The following is a 27,785-nucleotide window of genomic DNA, read 5'->3' on the forward strand; positions in this document are numbered from 1 at the left end:
TAAGATGCAACAAGCAACAGTTTATTTGTAGAAAAGTCCTTTAAAATTTTACTACATTGTAAGATTAAGGAAAAAATAGTCTTAATGTATGTACATACAATATATATAAACAAACACATATCGCACCATGAAAATTACATGCTTTTTAGAACAGAGAATGGGTCATATTCCCTCATATCAATTTTAAAGTTATCACTGCAAGAAACCTTGCTTCCTTTTTTTTTTATCCCCATCAAAGTTTTCAAGTACAGGAAGTAAGTAACGCAGGATCTAATAGTAGAAAACCTTTGTTATACACAAATTACAACTGACAGCTAGACAATATTATTCTGCAGTATCCAACACTTGTGTTTTTTGAACTCTGTAATGATACGAACTTTTACCTGAGGTGCATGGAAATAATGAAGCATGATAATTGGCAAGTTTAAGAGATTTTCACATTATGATCTGACTGTAATTGAATTTGATTAGGTATCACATGTCTATACCCATAGTACTGGCACAGGAATGCTCTATGTGAGTCATCACCAATGTCTTAGAAGTGCAGGAAAAATTAACAGGCAAGCACCACTTGCAATGATAAGCATGCAGACAATTTAAGTGAAACAGAGGTAGCATGTTCTTGTAATTCCAGCAGGGTCATTCAAATCAACTGCACCCTCCCTTCTGCAAAAGGCACTCGCTTTTTCAGCTAAAAACAATGCGCTTAGATTTGGTCAGATTGATCACAAATGGTGGATTTTGCTCCTTAAAAATATTAAAAAATTTCAAGCGGGGGACACAGTGAAAAGAAAAAAAAGGGTGTAAGAAATACACATTTAAGGTAATATGTGCTATTATTCTCCCCCTACCTTTTATGGGGAGAATTATATAAAACAGTTGCAGTATATAATCCAAAAGTTAAGACTTTCCAGTTGAAATGGCAGTATTAAGCAGCACATTCTGTATCAGGAATAGCTTTAAACCACCAGAAGTACAACAGTCTTTTTAATAAAGAGCAACAATTCACAGTTAGGAGCAGAAAGGTTATGCACATAAAAGGTGGCACTAGAGAAGGATCCTTTGACGTAAAATCTCATAAATTAGTATGCACTGTAACTCTTATACTGTATCTTTTATCCTTTCAGCAGTTTAAAAGGACGTCCATGCAAAACACTTCCTCTTACCGTGACACTACAGAGCTAATTGAGTTATAAGATGTGCCACTGTTGCAACTGGAAGCATAAGCCTCTTGACCATTAGCATCTAAATTAATTTTGAATACAGAAGATGCCTTCAGTAAAAAATCTGCTGCATCTCTGCGACCTAATTCCCTCAGCTTAGACATCAGGATACCTACAGTACTCTCAGGTGCATTACTCCATTCCTGCAGAAGGGCATGAACTGGACTTGAAAGAAAGTAATTTTGTGTTCCATTATTTGTATTGTACTTTGCAACAAGATCAGGGAGGCCTAGGTTCATGGCCAGAAGGCACCAATCTTTGCCCATAGGATCAGGTGGATCCAAAAGTCGACTTAATTTTCTCCTGGTAAGTAGATTCAGATCGGAAACATGAATATCCATTCCTAGACTTCCCTGGGAGTAGACATCAAGACACCCAAAACACAGTATACTGCTAAAGCTCTCTTTATATCCTCCCATAGTGTTAGTTAGTGATGTCTCCTTTTGACTCTGTGCACGGAAGAAGTCTCTAGGCTGGTAGACCATTACTGGCTCATGATGTTCCCTCAGCTGCTGAGGACTAAGGTAGTATTTCACAGTCAGAAGACCTGGTAAGGTTGTTGCTATTAAGTTATCAATGGTGCTGCACACAGAATCCAGAAGTAAACAACACTTGATCTTCTCTGTTTCCAGTCCTCTAACTTGGACCTCTATACCCTGACCATGATTGACTAGCAGCACTAAAAGCTCAGTTCCGCGATTCATAATCTTTGATCCGTTTACCCACAAACGTATATCAGCATCTCCCTCTGTGGTCTGCTGATGAATCCACCTGCATAGATTCACCTGAACTTTATGAAAAATTCCACAAGGAAATGGGGTAAGATGTTCCACAGGAACGATTCTAACACCACCATAAATTAGCACTTCATCCTCCTCATCTGTCCAAGACCTATGGAGATTGTCAGTCTTTATGAGAGCAGGAATATCCACCATTGCTCCACTACTAAGGTCCCTTGCACAAATATCCATGGCATCCAAAATCTGTATCAGTTCTTCCACATCACTATCTGTCACCAGACGCTGGATGTCCTCTATAGTGTATCGGCCTCTATAGTGATGGAGGGCTTTTGGGTTCTCCACTGACAAGATTTTTCCAAGGACATTTGAACAGAGCCAGCGAGGATCCAGAAGCACAACATCTTGGACAGTTTCACTCTGCATAATGTTTATCTGTTTATAAATATGAAAGTTACTGTTTACATCTGTATTACATACTGTATTACAAGGTAATAGCCCACATTCTCTCCTTCCTAACATTCCTAACATAACCAAATAATTTGATTAACACTGCTCACGGGAGAAAAACAAACAGTGCATTTTAATATCTGGCAAGTGCTCAGAAAAAAAAAACAGATTTGGTTCTTGATTTCCACTAGTAATGGAATGATTAGAGCCCAACAGCTGGAAAGCCTAGTCATGCTCTGCAAGCTGTTTATGCAAAGGTGTTATTCTACGATTCAATTTCTAATGGACACATATAAATTTCTCATATGCGGTGAACACTTCATTGAAGGTGATGGCATATGGATCCTTATATTCTTACAGCTGTAGCTATAAACTGTAATTCTTCCTGTCTCAAAGAGATTATGTTGAATGAAATAGAAGCCAGAAGACAATAATAATAACAAAAAGCATTAATAACCAGTCTCTACTTCTTATGATGTCTTCAGAGGGAGAGAAAAAGCCCCAACTTCAGACATTTGCTTAAACTCATAAAGCAATATTCTACCAGAAGAGTACCTTGCTAATGAAGAGACTCAATTTAGATAAAAACACTTACCTCTCCTATACTGTGCAACTGCTGTGCAATATGCCGTAAGTCGTTTTCACTTGCTAGGGGATTAAGATGTTCCTGTACATCATACACAAACTGCTGCAAGGACATCAGCTGGTTGGGTCCATTAATTTTTCTCCATGAAGGCAGTGTGGAGATTATTTTTTCACAGAGATGAGTCATAGGTGGGCAAGTCTTAAATGAAGCACAGAAAACATCCATTTGAGAATAATGGTACTATTGGTTTGGTGCTGATGGTTTTGTTGTTGTTGATGATGCTGTTGTTTTTGGTTTTGTTTTTTTAATGGTAGTCTAATGCACTCATAATGTATATTTAGACCTAAAGAGTTCCCCTTGCGCTGGACCTTTATCATCTGGCATTCACTTTCCACAAGATCAATTTATCTCTTCTTAAAAAAATTAATTCCAGAAACCACTTTTTCACTGAAATAAGCAATCATCATCATCATCATGGCCAGGCTTCGTGAACAAAGATTTGGGAAAGGCTGAAATAAGCAAACTTTCCTAATATCACCATGAGTTGCCTTCATGCATTTTTAAGTTGCTCTTATTACTGAAATTATCAAAATTTATTTAAAATTTGTAGCCATAAATACCTCTGCAGGACCAATTTACATCAAAAGGTGAGAAAGCACGGTACCAGACAAGGAGCAAAAATGGTACTTTCGTGTATTGACTGTCTTAGACTTCACTGATACCTTCTTCCTACATTCTCAAGCCACAGCATGCACTTCTTATGCAGCAAAACCCTTTTTAGATTTCAAGCCAGTGATCACAGCTACAATAAAGTTTTTTCAGAGAAGGAAAGCCTATTAAATCAAGAGACCATTGGGAATGTAAAGTAGGCTGAATTTTGCATAAAACTAAATATTTTCCTCAACCCACAGAATGAACTCAGTAATACATTCATTTTTAATTAACTTTAAAAAATACCTATCAGAAGTAGCTGTAGAAAATCTTGTTAGTGTGTAACACAACTAAGAAGGCCCTTGGTATGAAGTATAAAAATCCATTTAGCACAGGCTACATAAAAATTTGACTTGGTTACCCTTAGTATGGAAGTCTCTGTGGATTCATGATGCTAACAGCAAACCATGGTTACTTTACTTTTGGTCTCATATACATATACCTACACATACATATACAACTGCAAAATTTTTCAGTTAAAAAAGGCAGTTAAAAGTTAATACATATTCATTATCTTTATAACAGTTGAGGAAACTGTCCTACTCTGATGTTTAATTTAAGAAAAATGTATTTGCCTGAAATATATCTATAATATATTTCTCTGTTTCTCTGTAATACAATGTTGATTAAAAAAAAAAGGAACAAAAAAGGGCCAATGCTGGAATCCAATCACTGCCAATCAAAATACAAAACTATGACTTAGAACTGAAAATCTCAAATTGTTTTCTTTCAGTAGAGAGCATTTTGGTGACCTGCTGAAAACAGCTACAATTTTCAAAATAAAGTCTGAATCTTTGATGTCAGGAGTTTGTTTATCACCTGACCTGTAAAGCATGCTGCTAAAAATATTGGAACAGCACTTATTTCTAGATGCTTCACAATGTAAGTTCGAAATTTACAGTAAATTATTAAACATGATGTTCACATTTTGGCTGATCCAACACAGGACATAGGACATTACTTACAGAAATTATCTGGCTTCTTATTTCTTGCAAGTGATTTCGGAGAAGCTTCATATCTTTAGATCCTGATGCTCCAGCATCCAAGACAAATAACTTTTCTGAAATTTGCAAATCATTTCCAAATCTAAAAGACAAAAATTATTGTTTATTTAGTCTCAAATCCAGATTATTTCTTAATACAGTTGTACTTCAGTCTTAAATTTCACAAGAGATATTTTTCTTCAAGGAATGATAAAGTTATGATTGTGCTAAGATATTTTATAATAACAGACAGCATAGCTGCTTCCAATTGTCTTGAAAATAAGCAGATATTGAGAGAAAATTGTTTTCTCTCAGGATGATGGCTGAAGATGTGGAAGAAAATTGTAACTGCATCACATGACTTGGAAATACAAACCAAAATGTTTTACTAGAGAAGGGATTACAGGAATTAATTATTTTTAAGGTCTTAGTGTTTGTTGCTTTCTTTCTTCTTACTTTAAATAGTCCAGTTGTCATTGCTCTTGACACCAGCTCTCTTTCTCACTTGCTTTTGACTTTTCAACCACACAAATCTGTTTTCTGAGTTCTGAAGAGATTTGCATTTAAAAGAATTCCAACACCAAAGACTACACACAGGTATTTTCTATCAGTTTATTTCAATAGATCAAGATACTGCCCTACCAGTATTGTGCTGGAATTCCTACATCTGTTTTTTGTACAGTCCAGACAAGTGTCTGTGCTCACAGGTATGAATGGTTTCTCATAGCACGTGCTACCCACTTGTGTGCTCACTGTGAACACAAGTTATCGTTACTTTAAACAACAGCATGTTCATGAAAAATTCCCATTAGTACGTGCTCCAGATATTTGCTGAAGAATGCTGGAAGTTTCCCTAACTTCTAGGTACCTCTTGGATGACCTTGTCACCTGTGTGACTCTATAGTGTCCAGCTTTTTGCAAACTGTGTAGGGAGTACCTCCAGGTCTCATTTAGGCTTTTTTCATACCTATCCCTAAATCACTTCAGAGCAAAGCGTGGTTCTCTCGTAAAGTTGCCTCTTTTGCATCCAGAATTTTTAGGTGAGAACTGCTCACTTTCCTGAGACTGTGCAAAACCTGAACACCAGCACATTAGAAAGAAAGCTGAAATGGGCCTTTGGATGTACCCTAGTGTTTACAGGGTGAGACTTTCTAAGCCACAATTCATTTTGACAACACTTGGCTCATTTAAGCGGTAAATATTTCAATTTTAGCACAATACAGGCTTCCTGAACGTATTCAAAATATCATAATATCATAACGCTTAAGCCACATAAAAACCTTTTACATATGCATTTTGGTATTTTTTCTTTCCAATTAACACGTTTAAACACTACATATAAATGCACTCCCCACTTACCTGTTTTTGATTTCTTTCAACAATGACATGTCTTTGTCATAGTAGAACTCTCCCCCAGTAGGCCGAGGAAGATTCACTATGTCAGCATGTGTGGCAACCAAAACAACATGCAGGGGTCTTTTCAGCTTTCCACCAAATGCTAGAAGAGAAATAAGAGGACTCCCTCACTGTGAGACATGCCTATAGAGATGGCTGTCTTACTGAGCCAGAAAAGCAGAAATACATTTTACATTCTTCATATCAAGCACTTTTATGGTGGATTTACCAACTCTTAGCATAGCCATTAATAGTGTAACTGCTGGTGCTTTGGCTATTATCTGCTTATAGGACTGTCTATATATTAATAGCTAGACTATTTGAATAACATCAGATACAGTTATATTACATTAGTTGTTTTTTTTTTCCACAAAACCAGCAATCAATAGCACTAATGATACATCTATTAACTACAAACTATGATAGTGTGAGGAAAAAAATATTCAGAAATAACAGCTTTTTGAAAGGGTTTTGCATAATCTTTGGATGGTCCTTAATACTAGAGTTGTAGAGCAGAGGATTGTAAGTAGAACACAAAATGTCTACAACATTCATATGTTAATATGAATGCTACTTTGCAGTACTTACACAAACAATGACCTCTCACATATGTGAGAGTTAAGTAGGAAAGTCTGGCAGAAACCATGAAAAAGAATGAAAAAGAAAGAAAGATACAAATGGCATGAATGAGGTGACAGTACGGAACACAGAGTTTTCAATCTTTTCTCAAACTGATTTTCCAAAAAAGAGAAGACATCATTAGACTTTTTTCAAAAGAGACAATACACCCAATCCTGCTGTTTTAGCCTGAAATAAACTTCATATGGGATAAATATGGTTACATCACTGCTCAGTTCTCATCAATTAAGAGCTACAAAATCTTGATTCTTTCTTAGAAAGCCACATTTCCCCAAATCTCTGCATAGCACTTCCAGGTGAGTATTTTGTAATTATCTTTTTTTTTCTTTTTTTTTTTTTTTTTTTTTTTTTTTTTTTTTTGGCAGTTAAAGGACTTAGACAAAATAACTAGAAAATAATTCCAAAGGTTTTAACTTTTCTGCTAACATCAGTTAATAGATATTACTCGAGAGATCTGTAACAATATAAAGCTGCATGGGTGCCCAAATTGAGCTGATCAGTATGAAGACAGATTTAAGCAAAGTATCTAAATAATCCTGATAATCAGATCAGCAAGAAGAAAAAATTAACTGAAATTCTGACTCTGAAGAACTAAGTTTCCTTGCTAGACTGATGAGCCATGAAAAACTTTCAGCAACTGCAAATTAACTGTACTTGCAGCTTTGACACTTTTCTGCAAATTTCTGAGCTTTTACTTCCAGGGTCAATTGATTGCTGGTTAGATCCAAATGCTCATATTGTGAAACTTAGATTTGATCGTAAAGAGAAAATAAAAGATTACAGTGCCTGAACTGAAAACTGAAGGTTGAACTTGGCTCATTATCATTATCTGGCTGAGATAGTGCATACAGCTTCAAGCAGAACACAGAAAGAGAGGAAATACTCTTTGCACTATGTAAGTATTTTATACACTTGTCTGGTGAATCCCGAGCAGTGTTACAAATGTCCATGAGTGCTAAGTTAGGTCCACTGTCTGGAATAATCTTTCAGATCACAGACCCAAGACGCATGTCAGAGCTTGGTTAATCCATGAAACTGTCAAAGTCTGCCGACCAATATTCAGCTACAAACGGTTACATAGTATATATACACCTAGACTAACAAATATTTTAAGAAAAAAAGTTAATTGGTTTGCCTGCCAAGTGATGTTCACTGTGTTAGAAAGCTTGAATATAAACCAAGTAAAATTACTTAAACCCTGTGCAAAATTGGAGAATAGGCGAAGTTGAAATTTACAAGAAATATTTATTTCTGTACACCCTGATGCACCAAGAAGTTATCATATTTGAAGTCCAAATACAGTTCTAGTTAAACACATTAAAGTTGCACATACTGAAGGGTAATGCTATTTTACAATACTGTTCTGTCCTGTTCTCACTGACAAGAGTCACAAGTTTATGCTGAAAACACTGTTAACTGGGACTAGATAAAAGCAGAATTTAAGTAATGTGTTGCTTTAAATGGTTCCAACCCTCTGAAACACTCTTCCATACAGCTTATCTGATATAAAACTTGGTCTGCTATGTACAGGTCTAAATTCCAGTGCCACAAGAGGTTGCACTGAACCTCATGACCCTTTATAATTGGACTAAGTGGGGTGTACAACTCCTCCAGCTTCTTCCACAGATAAAATTAGCTTTTTGTAAGAAACCTTGTGTAAAGTTTGTTTCAATACATGGGGATGAAGACACATAACAGCAACGCAACATGGATGATATACAAAGTTGCAGAGGAATACAAGAAGCTTTATTCTACAGTCATTTAATACTTCATTAGCAGGCAGAAGAACATACCTATTGGCTCCTCAACTGGGACCAATGATTTCAGGAAACTGAGCCAAAAGGTCACTTGGTTTAATTGGATTTCATAAGGCTCCTCGAGACTAAAAAGCACTACGTGAATTGCAGTGTGATCATTTGCAGCAAAATAATCATAACAGCAGAAGTACACAGGATTCCCAGAGAATTCCCAGATGCTGAAATCACCAACTCCTGAAAAACAGACACCAATTAAGAGATCACACTTCATCAACAAGAAACATCTAGCCAGCAAAAGACAAACAAGAGTTAATCTGATTTAAACTTTCACAAAGATAAAACCATATGCATGTGAGAAAACAAGACTGCAAAAGCAATCATGAACAAAGGGAGTAGAGTTTCAGAGGCTTAGAAGCTGGGTCCTCATAATCTGTTCCTCTCTCACATTCCTCTCTAGGACGTTCAGCTGGATGCCACATGGAAGCACCTGTGTTATATGCACGCAGTCTTATGCATTAAATTGGGTTTTGCCTTGCACAACAGCAACAGATGTAATTGCCTTGAAAATCAAGAATAACAGTTCCCATTCTTTTCCTGCTCACCCCTAAAAAGCTTTATATTTTTATTAATTTTTCTTCTTAACATGACATTGCTGATGTTAAAAACAGTTGAGCACATTCTCAAAGAAGCCACTTTGCTTTACAGAATTGTACTATTCTCAGTGCATTGGTAAACCAGGACTGAAGAATCACCATGCTAAGAATCCTAAAAGTCCCATGCTTCTTTTTGCCATTTCCTTTAGCTTCAGGTGATAAAAGTATTAGTGTGTTCCACTGTATGGCACTTCCCAGATACACTTCACATCATGGTGAAGTCTGATGCACCTGTACTACTTCTAGTTAAATAAATGCTCATTAAGATGTGCCTCAAACTTCTAGAGGGAAAGAAGCCACCAATGTACTGTTATGAGTACAGATATTCAGAGTTCACCCATGTGTACTCTTTCATTCTACATCAAGATAGCACAGAGAAAGATATAAGAAAACCCTTCTGACAGTCTGTCACAATTCTGTTCCCCTGCAGAATTTGACATGGTTTCAAAAAAAGAAATTAGCCTGGACAAAGAACAAGCTTTAGCTACATGGCAAACTCTTCAGCATCTAGAATAAATGTTTTTTGTCACTGCATTTGTTACTGTGCACATATTGCATTCATAAATAGGTTTCTCTCTCCAAAATAAAAATCTTGATTAATACTAACTCAGCCTCAAAATTGTATGACACGCATTTTCCTTATAATGAAGAGATCCTACTGGGAGAGATATGGTAATAAATAACAGTTGGTATGGCTAGTGGAGGATAAGCACCATTTGTGTGATCAGAGTCAAAAGCCGTATAAGTACTTATGACAACTTCTTTGACTGATCTCTCTTTAGTTGAAACCTGCTAACTGGTTTCAACTGCAAAGCAGTTAGCTTCCTTGGAAAAAAACAAATGAAATCAGAAGCTCCACTCACCATGACTGATGAGCTTCAGGGCTCACCAAACATGCTCTAGCCCTGTCAAGGGAGGGGGAACAGTAGGTCCTTTGTATAGCTGGGAACCACTTAAATGGTGAGGACACTTGGCTTTACGGGACCAGATTAAATCTGATAAAATTCCCAAAGGACATAGAGGTGAAAGAGCCTTCACACTAGCAGTCACTTTGCCAACCTGCTCCTGTTATACCAAATCCCTCCTTTCTTCTCCCCCATTTACTCATGTCAAAAATGTTCCTATGTGATACTATGAAGATTATGACACGAGTGATTACTATGTATACTAGAGCTACAGAATATCAGGCAGATTTACTTTCTCCCTAAACAAATCAAGTCCTTACAGTGTTGCATTGTCAAACACTACTATACCGGGTCAGATTTTTTTCCACTTTTATTTTTAAAAACAAGCAAAATGGCATAAACTATTCTGCAGCATTAAGGCACCCCAGCCTAGGACTCTGCTTACCATGCAAGCACGCATTTTGAATGTCAATGGCCTTGGTGGACTGGTCATCAGCAGAGAAGTGAGAATGATGAGCAGGTGAAACGAAAGTTCCTAATACTCCTTTGGTCAGGCCTGGCTCAAACATCATACTGCGGCTTCTCACGCTGACATTTTCACAACCAGGATACAGATTCGTAATACTTACTGAAACTGGGTCAGGGAAAAGAAAATGAGATTACAAACCATGTGAAAATCACTACCAGATCACTTCAAAACAAGTATGCAAGACATAAAAGCAGATTTAAAACCCCAAGGTGCTCTTCAAAGAAAGGAGATGATTGTGAAGCTGTGAGCATACGCAACCACATCCTTATTCTGAATGATTAAAAGGAAAATACTAGAATGATCCCATACAGCACTTACGTCCATTAGCAGATATACCATGGAGTGGGAAGGATAGAAAAACCTGAATTATATGTGTACAAATGGTTTCAATAGTTAAAGTTCTATATTGCAAAAATATACTGGTGGGTTTTTTTTTTAGCTAAGGGCTGCAATTTCATAGCATGGTCTATTATTATTGACATGGAAATGTTATGTATTCATATCACTGATTCCTGTAAGTAATGATAAAAAATATCACTGTGTAACAACTGTTTCTGGGGACGTGGGGAAGAAAAGCAGGCCCCTAACCAAAACTGTTCTACTAATACCCAATATTTTTAGTTCATGCTTAGTTCAGATTCCCAGAATGTAAATGAGAAGTGAAAGGGCTTTTTAACTGACCTGCACCATCTAGTGGATAAGGCAAAGATTTCTTTCCTCCACTAGATGGCAAATTCTAATATTTGGGTTTTACTATAGAAAGAAATTACCTGTTAGCAGTAAAACTACACTTTCATGTTTGATCTCCTACTGTAACATTTAAAATATTTGGGCTCTCGTAAATAAATACAGGGTAAATACACTTATTTTTACAGAATTTAAAAAACACATAAACAAATAAATAATGTGATCAAGTATAGATCAAGTTGTGCTGATTTAAATATTTATCTGATTATGTCATTCAACACATAACATCATTTACATGTTATGTAATTATTTACATCCAAAAAGAACATCTACTGTAAAAAGCAAAAAAGAAACTTCCAAATGTTAAAATAACACCATAGTAGCTTTGTTTGTATAGAACTGCACAGCTTTCTGGCTTTATATCCAGGTAAGCTATTTTCAAGTCCATGCTTAAAACTGACCATTACTTCTACCTTGATTTGCCAATGTGACTGGCAGTCTTTCTGATTTTATGATGGTGTGAGCACACAACACCTCTCCTTTTGTTCTGTTACCAATCAACATTAAAAAAAAAAAACAATCTTCAGTCAAAACCTTCCTGCAAGTTCTTTATTCTGGTGTCACAGATGTGAGCCCCTCGTATTAAGTAAACAACAAATGCAATAACAATCTCTGTGCCAAGGATCTTGTCTTGTTAAGTCACTCTGTGAATGCCTTATAGCTTCCTTAGGTGACTAGAGAGAAAGTAGAGATGAAATCTACTGCTACTACTGTTCTAACATGACTTAAAAATGATGAATGAAACCCAAACTTACAAGTATTATCCAGAAGTTGGTTTTTTTTTTTTTAAAAAGCAACTAAACTAACACTTATATAATAAGACTACTAAATATCAGTTTAAATTTGAGCTCCTCGACACACTTAGCTTGTATACATTGCGCAGCCTCTCAGATTAGAAAAGGGACCTGGACAAATAGTTCACTGCTCTTTCCACTGTCCTTCTGTGGGTTTTTCCAAAGCTGGGTACATGCTTAAGTACAAACCTAACTAGTTCCTCCTCATCTTGTAGGTCTCTCCACTTACCACAGGCCAACTGGTGCTACACAGGTAATATATTTCCCTAATATTTCCATTTATTTCAGTTTACAAAAAGGTTCATCTTCACCTTGTTTGGAGATAACTTTAGACACCTCTAACCAGGCTAATTCAATCCTGTACCTTATGGAAAAGCACTCCAAAGCATCAGAGGAAGTTCTGAATCCTATTATTACTTAAAAATCACAAAGACGTAACAATTGTTTCAATTTTGCACACCATTTATTGAAGCTCCTCCAGCAAAAAGGAATCTGGTTATGACACAGGCAGTTACAGCCTAGGACTTTTGGTGAAAAATAAACACCATGTTTACAAGTCCTGTCCTCCACTCTCCAAGTTCACTTACGCAGCATGTAAGCAAATAAAACCTTAACTGCTCATGTATCCAACACACTTGCTGGTCCTCTCCCTCTTATTTTAGGTACAAGCCTATGCACAGAGAAGTCAGTCCCCCCTCTGCTTTGTTCTGGTTTCTTAAATACTTACGCTGTCCTGTCTTTTGCAGTGCAGCCAACAGTTCTTCCTTAGGAGCTACAAGAGACTAAGAGGAAAATGTTTTCTCATGCAAATGTTTTCTCATCAAAACCATACCTGAAGGTTTGGAAGACAAAGGAGATGGGGGGAATCTGCTTGAGCTTGTGGAGGAAAGCCTTGGCCTACGTCTTCGGAAAAAGCTTCGTATCAGGCCGCACTTGAGAGACTCCACAAGAGTGGTTTTCCCAGCACCAGAGTGTCCAAACAACTTCAGTTTGATTCGAGGCTGTGGATTCTGTGTGTGCCTCAACTGCTGGATAAAAAGCCCCCGGTGTGTATCCTAAAATTTAACATAAAGAAGAAATCAGAACATGTGGCGGGAAACTTCTGCCTCCATCAAACTCAAAACACAGGTACTTTCTTGCCAGACTGATGTTCATCTGGTTCATCATTCAAGCAATCAGTTACTGGTAGAAGGGCAATGAGAGGTAGACAAGACACAGCTCAATGGTCTCTCTCAAGAACCACCTTGAGGTTTCATGAAAATCACACATGTTTCATGAAAATCACATGGAGAGGTCAAAGGAGGAAAAACTAGCATCTTTCAGTACCCAGTCTCCTTACCATCAGTCTCAGCATAACCAATATCCATAATCTTATATAATATACATGCAGCACTGAAGAATTTTGCTGGGACTTCTATCACCTGAGTAATCTGAAAACTTGATGTGCGTTTCTCCTCTTCTTTACCTTTTTCTATTCTTCTCATATTTGGGAGAATTTTAAGGAAACATGGAGAAAGAAGAAATGTGGAAGAGCAAAGGAACTAGCTTCATCTGTCCTTTCTTCACTCCCCCATTGGGAGCTGAAAGAGAAGCTCTGTTGCTCTGCATTTGTACTGAATTTAACAGGTAGGATGAATCATTAAATGAGAGCCTACAGCCCCCCTAAATTATAAGCATGCTGCAACTGAGCTGAGAAATTTGACAGAAACAGTAGTGCATAAAATTAGTTTGTTAATGCAAACTAAATGCAAATACTGCGCCCTCACAGATAATACTGAATCCTCCACAAGAGCCATTATGACAGTAGGTTCCTGATGTGTGTGCTAGTAGAGACAAAACTCTTCACAAGCACTGAAAATGAAATAAGTGTCAGGTATATTCTGTACATTGTATATTGACCATTCTGTGTAGTACTATAATATTTTTGGTGGTTTGATCTAATCCATTGATTTCAATAGATCAGATTCTCTGTTGCAAAGTACAGTCTAATGAAGTATATGGTTACCATACATTTTTCCCACATATATATAGATAGGCCTTCAATAATATACTCCGCTATAATATAATATAATATAATCTTATCAAGAAGAGAATTACAGTTACTAATGTCTCTTTCAAAAGAGATTTTCTGATCTTCTCCCTTTGTTCTAGGCCAGTTTGTAGTATTTCTGTATTTACACCGTGACTAAACCACAAATTTACCCCCCTGCATGCAGACACAGGTAAGGATTTGGTGTGAGGATACAACTATACAAAATGGAGTCTGTTACAACAAATATTTACAGAAGTTATCATTGCAAAGGAAGCCTGAACTTTGCACTTTCTCACATCTTAACGGATATCTATTTTACAATCCTACCAAGTATAGATTTGCTGGCAGGCATAAGAGATTCTACTTCCACCTTGGCAATGCCTGGTGCATACCATCTTTTATTACTACTCTGAAATGGTCATTTATTTCAGTTTTCCACAGACCCATCAGCATAATTATAACACAATTATTTTAATTGGTCTGGATCTTGCCTGTAATCTCCAGGCAAGTAGTCTCTGAGCCTTTCCAGCATGAATGATGCCACCTATCCAAATAATCAATGCGTGTCAGATGTGGCAGATATACTGCCTGACAACAAGCCCAGGTCAGCTTTCTGTTCTAGTTGTCGGGAGATTTGGATATACTGAAACTGCTGAATTAAAACATGACATTGGGAACTTATGCAACTATTCCATATGGTATTAGAGTTTTCATAAAGGGCACAAACCCTTATACTGCATAAGCTTAATCTAAGTGAAATGGTGATGGTGGGGAAATAAGTCATGTTGTGGGATGTGTTAATTCTTAATAGTTTATTTTCTACTGAACACCTTAGATGCTTTACTAGGCGTTGTCAGAGACAAATAGATATAGATCAGTGGTGCAGACTTGCTTAGCCACCTTCTTTAATACACACACTCCAACTATTAAAAATATGAAAAAGATTAAAAAAAAAGACACAATTCCAGTAAGGACTTTTGCAACAGCTTTTTAGAATGGTTCATTAGTATCTTAAAAACATGAAAATCTCAGTTAAAATTCATGCATTCCCAACCTTTTTAAGTCTTGCAAGCAGATTGGCTACATGTTCATGTTGCTCTGCTCTGGCGAGATCTTCTGCTGTTTTCCCATCCTGTTAAAAACACAAATTATTAGTAGCAGTTCCTTCCTTTTGCTCACAATAAAAAAATTGTGTACAACATCCTGTAGCTGCTCAACACAGTAACAGAACTGCTGTCAGATGCAGATGAAATAGAGAGAAGAAAAAAAGCCTCAATCAACAACCAGTAATGATTAAGCTCCACCAGAACCCCTTGCGTTTTTTTAATTTATCAAAAAAACCTGTGTGCAATGCAGAACAATAACATTTCTTTTACAGATTGGCATCTGGATGCCACTGTAACAACATACTTTGAATTCAGAGCCTGAGAGCAAAATCAATACCCCTCCCTCTGAACTCTTCTTCACATCCGTTATAGGATGATAGCGATTTCTAGATATTACCCACTGAACAGATCTAGAAGTTTACAAAGAGGGGACACATCAGAATATTCACTCACACAAATAGCAGGTGAATGTTTGTTAACCAATGGATAAAAACCGACAGTGGTACATCTGTCACTGGAGGATTTCAGAAACTTTCTAAGAGCTGCAGTTTAAATTGCATCAGTAAATTTAAAAGGAGAAGCAAAGTTGCCTTCATCTTTCTGGTCTTGCCACTTAATTACCTATGTTTCACAGATCAGAAGTCTAATATTAAAAAGATTGAAAGAAAAATTGTTCACTACTTTGACTCTTACAGCAACATTAATGCTATCGTTTTAAATTTTGGTTAGAGGTAAGTAATTTAGGAGCACTTTGCTTATTTCACTTTCTCAGATAAGAACTCTCAATAATTAAGTAGCATTACCGGAAAATTAAGATTTCTTTTCTTTTGTTTTCTATCTTTGATTTTACTAATTTTTCTTGCAAAACCTGCATTGTATTAAGAAGTTCCTGAGGTTACTTTAGCTATTATCTCTACATATGAAATAAACATCTTCAGTACCCGCAGAAGCTATTTTCAGACTTCCATAAAAATTGTTAGGCACTTCAAATAGTGCAGTCCGAACAGGACCAGAGCTTTAGCAAAAAAAAAGTCAAAATTGTAGTTGGTGGCATGAACTGACTAAATTTGCACCAGTACCTTACCCTTAAATTCCTACTATAGTTGATATGTTATTGCAACTTTAGTAAAGAAACATCTCAACACATTTTTTTAAATTAGTTTTCCTTAGAGAAGATGTATCAAAGGGGAGGAATCTCTTTGTCTGTGCTGACTCTCACCTCCAAATGCCAGTTAATCCTGAGTGCCTGTTGTATGAGAGAAAGAGTGGTCTAGCGGCTGGGCAGCTCACCTGCCATCAGCAGAACTGCTTCAATACATGTGGTGTTTCCCAAGTTTTTGGTCTTGGGCATGTGCTGGGGAATTAAACACCTTCAAACAGAGGAGAAATCATGGTCCCCTTCTTGAGAATCTGCATGGAAAAAGGATGCAGCCTACACCAACTAAAGTGTGAATTTTATCCCAATCCCGAAATTTTTGGCTTCCTCTTAAGAGAAGTCCCCAAAGCCAGACTGGTACAGCCTTGGCATTGCACTCTTCCAGAGTGCAGTATGTTCCTGTTGTGACATAAGGTTGGAGAGGGCCTGGCAAACTCCAGCACGAAGCACATATGCAGTGCCAGATCCCTGCATAGGCACTGTCCCTTTGAATCAGAGCACGTCCCACACCTGATTGGTGCACCACAACTGGTTTGGAATGGCTTGAGTAACTTCACACCCTTGTTTGCTTTATCTCATTGGTCCATGGGTGTTCTGGCTTCAAGCCTGACTTTGGCTAAACAGCTGTACTCTGGTACACCGTTTGGCTAGCTCAGGCACAGCTATTTGGACACAAACACAATGGAAATAGCCATCTGGTGAGTATTCAGCAAAGAGTGTGAGTGGTAGTGGCTCAGCCAGAGTGTGATCGATGAGCAGGGTTGTAAAGGGATGGAGGCGACTGCTCCAAAAACCTGAACAATGGCAAAAGGAATGGTTCCCATTGCTAAACATCTAAGTAGATGTGTGCACAGAGCAAGCCTACCCGTACCAGCAGGATGGCATGGCCATGACCCAGAGCTCTCTTACACTTTGTAACAGTATCCAAACTCAAGAATAATCTTGGTTCAGACTGTTGTGAAGGAAGAAAATCTTAGAAGATCACCCATCAGGGCTTTCACAAAACCTTTTGCTCAGATACTGCTTGTAGGTTAAGCCTTTTGCCTCTAGTTCTTACCTGAGCAACACTACAGCTGCTCAGGCCATGCCTGCATGGCCATGTATCCCTCTGACTGGCACCTAACTTCTGCATTTGACTTTGAACCTGCCTCTTCACTATGGATTTGCCTGATGAACACTCAAGCTTTGGCTGATCATGGTCACTGAGCTCAGTTCCTAACCTTGACTTAACTACAGACTTGCCTCATTGTTATGGACTTGTCTGGTGACCCAGACTCTTTGTTGAAGCTGGTTGTCATCACTAGACCCTCTCTGCTTGCCTTGCTTGGGTTCTATGGGATGGGGCCCTTTCTGAAGAGGACATCGTCCCTACTTGCCTTGTTTACTCCTTGTTCCCAGTTCACCTTCCCTTATGGAGCAATGCCTTTGCAAAGGCATTGCCTGACAAGCATGATTTTTGAAGTACACAGTCACCAGTCCACACAGTAAACAGGACAGGAAGAAAGGAAAAGAAATTAACAGAACAAAGTTTCCTTTTTTTGTCCAAAACTATGAACAAGATGATGCTGTTTAATTCTCTGCATATCTACTGCAGGATGAATGTCCACTATAGAGCACAACAAGATTTAGAAACTACATCCACAAGCAAAATAGCAAGTTATTTTCCTGTTCAAGGTTTCCTGAAAAGTATAGAGTATCTATGCATTGCAATGGCAATATGTAAGCAAAACTGATATCTAGAAAGGGTTGGTTACAGGGTCCATGAAAGCATATTTTACACCTAGTGGTAATATTTCATCACAATTGTTGACTAGCCCCCTATGTTGCAAATCAGACAGCTATGCCTGCAAGAGGTGGATAGGAGTTAAACTGGCATTTGCAAACATCTTCATGAAAAATTTTTAAGCAATCTGATAATTTTAAAACTTCTATAAGGAGAAGCCAAGAACATGGTGCCAGTTAGCAAGTGAGCACAATAAATTTTTTAGGGTAATTTTCAAACATTTGACATGATTGTATATGCCAGGAGCGGAAGATGCCGTGTGAGGCCTAATCAGCTGACCAGGGGGTGGAGTTGAGGTCACTGGCAGGAGATTTAAACTGCTCCAGGGAGCACAAGGGACCCGGAGTGGGCAAACAGGGGTGTGGTATGGCACTGAGGTTGTGGCATGGCAGTTAGCGCAGGCAGGGCACAGCCACTCTCCCAGCTCTCTCTGGTGGGTTGTGAGGTAGGTGTGTGGATGTGGTTCGTTTTTGTTTGGTTGGTTTTGTTTGGCTTGGGTTTTGTTTGTTTTGTTTTTTCTGCAAGTCAACTCAACCCAGCAGTGGTTTCCGAATGAGCGAAAGCAGTTGCTGCTGCTATCAGGAGCAGTGTGCTAACCCAGACAGAACCCCCCAGGAAGGACGCAGCTGTTCAGGTCTCTGGCTGCACAGAGTGTCTGAGCTTGCTGTCAGTACCACAGGACAGTGTGAGAGACGCCTGCCTATGATGTGATCAGGTGAATGGTTTGCTGTGCCTGGTGGTAGAGCTCAAGGAAGAAGTGGAGAGGCTAAGAAGTATTAGGGAGAGTGAAAGAGAAATAGACTGGTGGAGTCTATACCCTTTTGACCCCAAAAGAAGTCCAGCAGGAGATGGTGAAGCCCTGCTCCTCCTGCCATCAGGCAAATGGAGCAAACCAAGTAGGTGGGGAGGAATGGAAACAGGTCTCTGATTGAAGAGGTAAAGGAATCTCCTCCTGACCCCCATCACCTCCCACAGTGCCCTTAAAGAACAGGTATGAGGGCCTGGACCCAGAGAGTCAGGCAGAGGGCTGTCAAGAAGAGGATCTGTCTGGAGGGTCTCCCGGATGCACGCCACCAGACGGATTACAACCACAGCTATAAAGAAAAAAAGAAGGGTAGTTGTAATAGGCGACTCCCTTCTGACAGGAACTGAGGACCCTATGTGCCAACCAGATCCATCCCACAGGGAAGTCTGCTGCCTTCCCTGGGCCACGGTGAGGAACATTAGTAGGAGACTCCCTGAGCTAATCCAGCCCTCTGTCCAGGCTGGTGGTCCAGGCTGGCAGTGATGACATTAATGACAGAGGTGCTAGGGTAATTAAAAAGGACTTCAAGCAAAAGGAGGGGCAAGGAAAACCTACATTCTTTGTTGGACATGGAGGAGAACATAGTCACCAAAGATAAGGTAAAGGTTGAGGTACTTAACACCTTCTTTACCTCAGTTTTCAACAAGAAGACAGGTTGTCCTCAGGACAACTGGCCTCTGGAGCTGGTAGACAGAGACAGGAAGCCAAATAGCCCCCCTGTAATCCAGGAGGGAACAGTTAGAGACCTGCTGAGCCACTTGGATCCTCACAAGTCTATGGGACCAGGTGGGATCCATCCTAGGGTGATGAGGGAGCTGGCAGAAGAGCTCGCCAAGCCACTCTCCATCATTTACCAACAGTCCTGGCTCACTGGGGAGGTCCCAGATGATTGGAAGTTGGTGAATGTCATGCTGATCTACAAAAAGGGCTGGAAGAAGGGCTCAGAAAACTACAGGCCTGGCAGCCTCAGTGCCTGGCAAGGTTATGGAGTAGATCATCCTAAGTGCAATCACACAACACCTGCAGGATGGACAAGGGATCAGACCCAGCCAGCACAGGTTTAGGACGGGCAGGTCCTGTCTGACCAACCTGATCTTCTTTTAAGATCAGGTGACCCCCTTGGTAGATGAGGGGAAGGCTGTGGATGTGTCTACCTGCACTTCAGCAAAGCCTTTGACACCATCACCCACAGCACACTCCTGGAAAAGCTGCAGCCCTAGGCTTGGACAGGGGCATCCTGTGCTGGGTTAGGAACTGGCTGGAAGGCCAGGCCCAGAGAGTGGTGCTGCATCCAGTTGGCAGCCGGTCACTAGTGGTGTCCCCCATGGATCAGTGTTGGGCCCAGTTCTGTTTAATATCTTTACTGACGATCTGGATGAGATGATTGAATGTACCACTAGTAAATTTGCAGATGACATCAAGCTGGGGGGAAGTGTTTATCTGCTGGAAGGCAGGAGGGCTCTGCAGGGGGACCTTGACAGGCTGGAGAGATGGGCTGATTCCAACGGGATGAGGTTCAACAAGGCCAAGTGCCAGGTCCTGCACTGTGGCCACAACAACCCCCTGCAGCGCTACAGGCTGGGGACAGAGTGGCTGGAGAGCAGCCAGGCAGAAAGGGACCTGGGAGTTTGGATTGACAAGAAGCTGAACATGAGCCAGCAGTGTGCCCAGGTGGCCAAGAAGGCCAATGGCATCCTGGCCTGGATCAGGAACAGTGTTGGCCAGCAGGACCAGGGAAGTGATTCTTCCCCTGTACTCAGCGCTGGTGAGGCCACACCTGGAGTGCTGTGTCCAGTTCTGGGCCCCTCAGTTCAGGAAGGATATTGAGGTGCTGGAGCAGGTCCAGAGCAGAGCAACAAGGCTGGTGAAGGGACTGGAGCACAAGTCCTATGAGGAGAGGCTGAGGGAGCTGGGGTTGTTCAGCCTGGAGGAGGCTCAGGGGAGACCTCATCACTCTCTACAACTCCCTGAAAGGAGGTTGTAGCCAGGTGGGCATCAGTCTCTTGTCCTAGGCAACCAGCAGTAGGACAAGAGGGCACAGTCTTCAGCTGTGCCAGGGGAAGTTTAGGTTGGATATTAGGATGGAATTTTTTACAGAGAGAGTAATCAGTCATTGGAATGAGCTGTCCAGGGAGGTGGTGGATTCACTGTCCCTGGAGGTTTTTAAGATGAGACGGATGTGGCACTGAGTGCCATGGTCTAGTAACTATGGCGGTGTCGGATCAAGGGTTGGACCTGATGACCTCAGAGGTCTTTTCCAACCCAGTTGATTCTATGATTCTATGATTTTCAAAGGTTACCTGACAACGTTCATGCAATCAAATTCAAAATCAAAGTAGTCCCAAAATCGGCTTTTGCCTAGGAAGGAGGCAGGGAATACAGCTCGATTACTTAACAGTGCCAGAAAAGTGAACTCCTGAGAAATGGCATACTGAAAGAAGAAAAAGGTAATTAATTTTACTGCACTGGCTCAGAAGGAGTTGTTAGTAAGCTTTTCAGAACAGTTTAACATCCACCTAGCAAACTTATGCAAAAGCGAAATCTTAACATCACAACATGCAAGATCCTCCTGTTCTCCCCTCCTTTTGCCTTCTCTCTGCCACCACACTCCTGGAATAATGCATCATTACGTATATTCAGTCTGCTTCTCCTGATAGATTTACTATCAGCAATATTTACTTTGTTATCTCCTTCAAACTGATCTAAACTAAAGAGATAAAAAGTATTTTTATCTTGGAAGGGCAGCGTCCACACAGGCAATTATACCAACACAGCCATTATGACATAAATGAAGTGCAACAGCTCAAGAATTCCCCCATCGCCTTTTTATCTCATCTCTACAGTATGTAGTAGCGAAAATACATATACACAATAGTCCAAAACAAAAAACCAAAAAAGACAAAAACAGGTGACAAAGGAAATCTGTAGAACATCTCACCAAGTGCACTGCATGCACATTTCATTACTACTGATTAATACGAGACATGCCAATTACAATCCAGTAGTTATCAAAAAGTAATGAGGTGCTAAACTTGTTTAAGCCACAATTCCAAGTGCACTGGTATTCTCCTGCTACGTAAGACACATGCTTAGAGGAAAAAACTGCAGTGCTAAATCTAGAGGAAAACAACAAAAATTTTTGTATTTTCTACCAAATGATACAGAAGTTTTCTCCTTTTTCCCCTCCATTGCAGCTGTCTCAGGACTAATTTGTTAGACAAGAGCTCTGAAAAACTTGAACTCAACTAAAATCTAATGACAACGTGTTTTCAATATACAGACCAAAAGTTATTTCTGATCAGAATACACCGGTTACGGTGAGTAGCAATGCAATGTGATCCAATGGATCCGAAAATAAAATATGGCTATTTTGTTCAAAACGTACATAATGGTGTGTATGATGTCTATAATGCATCATGTGTTTATGAGCTATGCACGATGAAGGACACTTCATTCCTGCCGTGGATATGTCAGTTAGGAGGATGTTTCTCACCTTACTGAGAATCAAAAATACCTTCAGTGATACTAATTGGAAGCCACAGTAGTGCTGGATGATCTGACATGAACGATTTGTTTTACAAGGATACTTGCAGGCTAGTTAACTTATCCATGCAACCACACTCTCCCATCATAAAAATAGATCTTTTTAAGCCCATGAAAGCAAGGAAAATATTTAAGATACATACAATGCATTTGTATACATCTTAAATGTGATGTGAAATGATGTACATACTAATGACAGTGGCCCACTGCACTTATAGAAAATGCAATGATACATAAAAGTAATTCTTAGGTGAAGAAATTATTATGTGTAGACAAAGTAGTAGCTGTACTGTACCACAATCAGTTCCAAATTCAGTTGTAAGAAGGGAAAAAGTAGACAACTGAGATATAACATATACTACTCACGTGGTATGACAGTCAACAGACTTCTTTTTTTTTAATTTCAAAATGTATTGTCCTTTTCCTACACCTCTCTGTTAGTTCATTTCCTACTGTCATGCATAAAAGAAGCAAGAATAACAACAATTCGCAATACTTACAGAGGTTAATGCTTCTACATTGGCACCAGTAACACAAAGGAACCGGACAACATCAAGAATGCCATTGTTTGCTGACAGATGTAAAGGTGTTCTTCCATACTAACATGGGGAAACAAGTGTCATTACATTAGCTAAAGAATTTCACTTCAAATTTTATTACTAATAATCAAACGTATTATACAATTATACATCCTGATACAAAGCAAAGGTCTTGCAAAGCTGCAAGAAAAAGTACTTTTGATTACATCTTAAGCACAGCTACCTAAAGTGCAATTAAAAACAAAGGATACAATGACTATTTAGAAAATGAGAAACAGCTTTATAGCAAAATCCCTCACAACTGTGGAGGAATCCTTTAGAGTTTTTTTGGCTGTATTTGAGAATGTCTTTCTAATTCCAGAAAATTTAATTGCATTTTTCTTAATTAAATATGAACCACTTAAACAACACAAATTCCTTAACCTTTAAAACCCTAGGTTCTGTTTCAATCTAAGTATTACTGAAGATTACACATCTGCAGTCTCTCCCTTCCATCCAAAGCAATAAAAAGAATGAATGAAAGAAGACAGCCTGAAAGGTTATGGGTTTTCTGATGACAGAGGGAGAGTGCTGTAAAGTATTGCTTCCCCAATTTTTTTCTTTTTTTCATTAATTTCTTCACTAATAACATGTCCTCACAGCATCCACTTCTGGTTTTAACTTTTTTCATTTGACAGCTGATGATTTTAATTATTGAAACCAAAAGTGACTGCACTGGACAATCCTCAAGCCAAAAGCCTTATTACTCTTTTTAGCTGGCTAATAAACTGCCAGTGCTTTGGAAATAAATAGAAGTGTTAACTAGCAAAGTGTTATTGCCAGAATATGTACTTTTCCAGAAAAAAACCCACAAAGAAGCTACAATACCTGAATCAAACAAATTGTAGATAGCAACATAAAGATCCCTATAAGTAACTTTTAAACTTTGAAGCATACATAAAATTTAAATAGGGCAGAGAAAGACATTCAGACCTAAATGTCAAGCCCTAAGCACAACAGCCTGTCAGCAGAGTTCAGTGGCTGACCTTGACCTATTCAAACTAAAGTTTCCTGAAACAGCTTACTTTTCTCTTAAAGATCTCTAGAAGAAAAGCCACAATGTTAAACCTGTAAAGCATCACATTTAGTTAATCCCATACACTGCAGCACCAGCACAAGAAAAGCAGCAAACAAGGCACTAGTATCTCAAAGTTCAGGGGCAGGTAATTAAACATTCTTTTTGGGAAGCGCTTACAACAATTATGGATTGCTTGCATTTCTAGCTGGCAGTCAGCCACCAATAATCACTGCAATCAATATTTTTAGACTTCCAATATTTAGCAGACTTTTCAGATAAATGTACCAGTCTTCAATTCTGTGTATAAATTACTGTTACATATGAAATCAAGGCCAGCAGCAATGCATTTCATCATCTGTTCTTCAGCACCTAGATGCGATCTGCATAAAGCAAAGTTATATGGCTAGGGAAGAAGGCTGGCATATCTTTCAACATAAGAGTTGAGTGGCAAAATATACTGTGATAATTCACCTGGGTTCTTTCTTCATGGATCTTTAATAATTTATTCAACTGAAACATCTTAGGTAAATTTGTGAGGCAAGTAATTTAATGCTTTGCATTTGGCCATTTTAAGAGACAGAAAAATCAAAGGAAAGACCTTTTCATATTAGAGAACTTTAAAAGGTCATCTAATGCAATAGATGAGCTATTAAACAATGTAGTACAGCACTCATATTCCATTTACCTACCTTATTAGTGACATCCAAACTACAATTTGCTTCACAGAGTGCCATCACAATAGGCACGTTCCCATCTTTGCAGGCCACATGCAAGGGAGTGTTGCCATGTCTGTCCTGGAAATCTACAAAACATCCTTGACTGATGAGAGTTTTAACTACTTCTGTTTGACATCTTCTCACAGCAAGATGCAGGGCTATATGACCATCCTGAAATCACAAGACACCTTGTAAGTGAAATCTAATAATGCTAAAAATCAAAGTAATTTAGCAAAGTGCTAATCAATCTCATGTAACTGGATGTATCACCTTGCCTCAAGAAATACAATGGTTTTTAATTTGAAGGTGGAGGCAGAGAGATGTACGGTATCTGTCGGAACAAATAAACCATGCAATAAAAGCATATTTCTATTAAGCCACTGGGCTTTGCAGTGGAATGGATGAAATGCAAATACACATTCTCTACTAACAGCTTTCCTAGGAGATAGTGACCAACTGTAACAACCAGATGAATATTGTAAGTTCTATTGAAAACTTCAGTGTTTACTGATAGAATTTAGTGATGCCAGTCATGCAATCTGCTCAGTGATCAGTAATTTTAGAGATAGACAACTGTGTAACAACTTAAAGAGACAATGTAACTGGAAAAAACAATTTAATTGCTTTAGAAGCAAAAAGTTTTTTCTGAACTCACTTTAATAACTATTTAGTTAATGTGAGCAATAAAGGTAGCTAAAAGGACAACCATATCAAAACTAGAAGCAATGAAATTCCAAATTTATTTGTTGGGATTACACCATGAAAGACAAATACTTATTCTGAATCAAATGGAATCATATTTTTAAATAGTTCTTATTGGAAATAAGCATGATTTGTCCAATCCATAGGAATCAAAGGCAACCAGCATATCCAGCTCTTTTAGGTTGATAGTTTGTTGCCAATTACAGAACCCAACGTTCCTACCATTTTTCAGAGAGTGTTACTCATGAAGTGGTAACTGATAAGGAGCTAATGAATCAGTGTAGTGGGTTGGGCCTGGCTGGATACCAGGTACCCACTAAAGCCACTCTCTCACTCTCCCTCTGCAACTGGATAGAGGAGAGGGAAAAAAACAAACAGCTAAGGATTCATGAATTGAGATAACAGCTGGGAGAGGTCACTTACTGATTACCTTCATGGGCAAAACAGACTCAAAGTGGGGATATTATTTAAATTTATTACTCTCAGAATAAGAGCCAAAGAGTGAGAAATAAAACAGTCTTAAAAACACCTTCCCCCCACCCCTCTTTCTTCCATGTTCTCCCTCCTCCCCCTCAGCGGTGCAGGGGGACGGGGAATGGGGGTTATGGTCAGTTGTTGTTTCTGCTGCTGCTCAGGGAGAGGAGTCCTTCCCCTGCTCCTGTGGGGTCCCTCCCACGGGAGACAGTCCTTGATGGACCTCTCCAATGTGAGTCCATCCCATGGGCAACAGCTCTTCCCAAACCACTGTCCTGTGGGTCACTCCTCCATGGGGTGCAGTCCTTCATGAATGAGCTGCTCCACTGTGGATCCCCCACAGGGGTCACAAGTCCTACCCGGAAAAAACCTGGTCCAGCATGGGCTTCCCTCTCCACAGGCTGCAGGTCTCCAGCAGGATTCTGCTCCATCTTGGGCCTGCCACAGGATCACAGCTTCTTTCATGTATCCACTTGCTCCAGCATGGGCTCCTCCATGGGCTGCAGGTGGGTCTCTGCACCCCAATGGTCCTCCATGGGCTGCAGGGGCACAGCTGCTCCACCATGGGCTGCACCACGGGCTGCAGGGGCCTGGAGCACCTCCTGCCCCTCCTGCACTGACCTTGGTGTCTACATTGTTGTTCACATATTCTCACTCTGCTCTTCCCTGGCTGGAATTCTTTCTGCTCAATAACCTTCTATTCTTAAATATGTTATCACAGAGGTGTTACTATTACTGCTGATTGGCTCGGCCTTGGCCAGCGGCAGGAAGCCCGTCCTGGAGCCGGCTGGCATTGGCTCCACGGGACCAGGGAAGCCTCTAGCAGCTTCTAACAGAAGGCACTCCTGTAGCCTCTCCACTACCAAAACCCAGCTACAGGAACCCACTACAATCTGCAAAAACCCAAGCACAGAAAAATAATCAGTGGACAACCTTAAAGACTACCACAGCCATCAACAGTCTCTGTGTGAACTGCTAAGAAAGAAAATTCACGTCACAGAAACACTGCTGACTTGGCAACACTCGAAGCAATTCCAGGATATGTCTCTGTGACACTTGTGACCTCTTAACGTAACTAACCTTGTCTGTAGCATGAAGGTCAGCCTTGTGTTCTGCCAAGCATTCCACAATATCATGGTAACCCCTAGCAGAGGCTGTCAAGAGTGCAGTCTCCCCTTCTTTGTTTTTAATGTTCACATTGCAACCTGCTTCACAGAGTGCTTTGGCAACAGAATAGTAGCCGTGCCAAGCAGCACAATGCAGTGGGGTTTCTTCTTCCTGCCAACATGGAAAATCAAAAAAAACCAGAGCTGAACCAAATATGAGGGAGAACAATTCCCAGCTTCGAAATGCAGAAAGATGACATGAAAAAAAAGACAGTCTGCTAAGTAAGCCCTATAAAAAGATGTTGTAATTTCTAATGCTGACATTCTCAAAGCAAGAATAACTTCAGCTGACATACCAAGTGATTATGATACCTTCCGTGTCAGCGAACCTACTTTAAATGTATCGGTGCTCCTGAAGCTAACTGTCTTGGTCTCTCACTTGAAAACTGATCCTAATTCACAAGCAGCTTCTACATCCTGTGTGTTGAGAGACTAATCCAGTGTTTAAAACAGATGGACCACCAAGGAGATGCAAATCCCACTAGACTTGCAGTTTGAGGCAGATCACCCTGCTTACCAGGGTTTTTGCTTGAACCCAGGAAACTTCAAAACATTCCCCTTCAATTTCATTGTACATCAGAACAGCTAGGTGGAACA

General features: G+C 39.5%; 1 protein-coding gene across 2 annotated transcripts in view; it reads right to left on the minus strand.

Moving 5' to 3' along the window:
- Window positions 1–27,785, minus strand: part of DAPK1 (death associated protein kinase 1) — a 90,988-nt gene continuing 63,203 nt past the window's right edge. For both annotated transcript variants that reach the window (XM_027742696.2, XM_039382103.1), the window contains exons 16-26: window positions 27,103–27,300; window positions 24,820–25,017; window positions 23,035–23,133; window positions 15,196–15,273; window positions 12,942–13,164; window positions 10,485–10,673; window positions 8,518–8,715; window positions 6,050–6,188; window positions 4,673–4,793; window positions 3,006–3,194; window positions 1–2,395 (exon numbers count right to left, since the gene is read on the minus strand). In XM_027742696.2, the coding sequence (XP_027598497.2) occupies window positions 1,163–2,395; window positions 3,006–3,194; window positions 4,673–4,793; window positions 6,050–6,188; window positions 8,518–8,715; window positions 10,485–10,673; window positions 12,942–13,164; window positions 15,196–15,273; window positions 23,035–23,133; window positions 24,820–25,017; window positions 27,103–27,300 (2,865 nt within the window). In that variant the 3' untranslated portion in view covers window positions 1–1,162. The remainder of the gene's footprint in view (window positions 2,396–3,005; window positions 3,195–4,672; window positions 4,794–6,049; window positions 6,189–8,517; window positions 8,716–10,484; window positions 10,674–12,941; window positions 13,165–15,195; window positions 15,274–23,034; window positions 23,134–24,819; window positions 25,018–27,102; window positions 27,301–27,785) is intronic.

This window comes from Pipra filicauda, unplaced genomic scaffold (genome assembly GCF_003945595.2).
Source record: "Pipra filicauda isolate LSUMZ 115617 unplaced genomic scaffold, ASM394559v2 scaffold256_size1097316_pilon, whole genome shotgun sequence".
Taxonomy (NCBI): Eukaryota; Metazoa; Chordata; class Aves; order Passeriformes; family Pipridae; genus Pipra; species Pipra filicauda.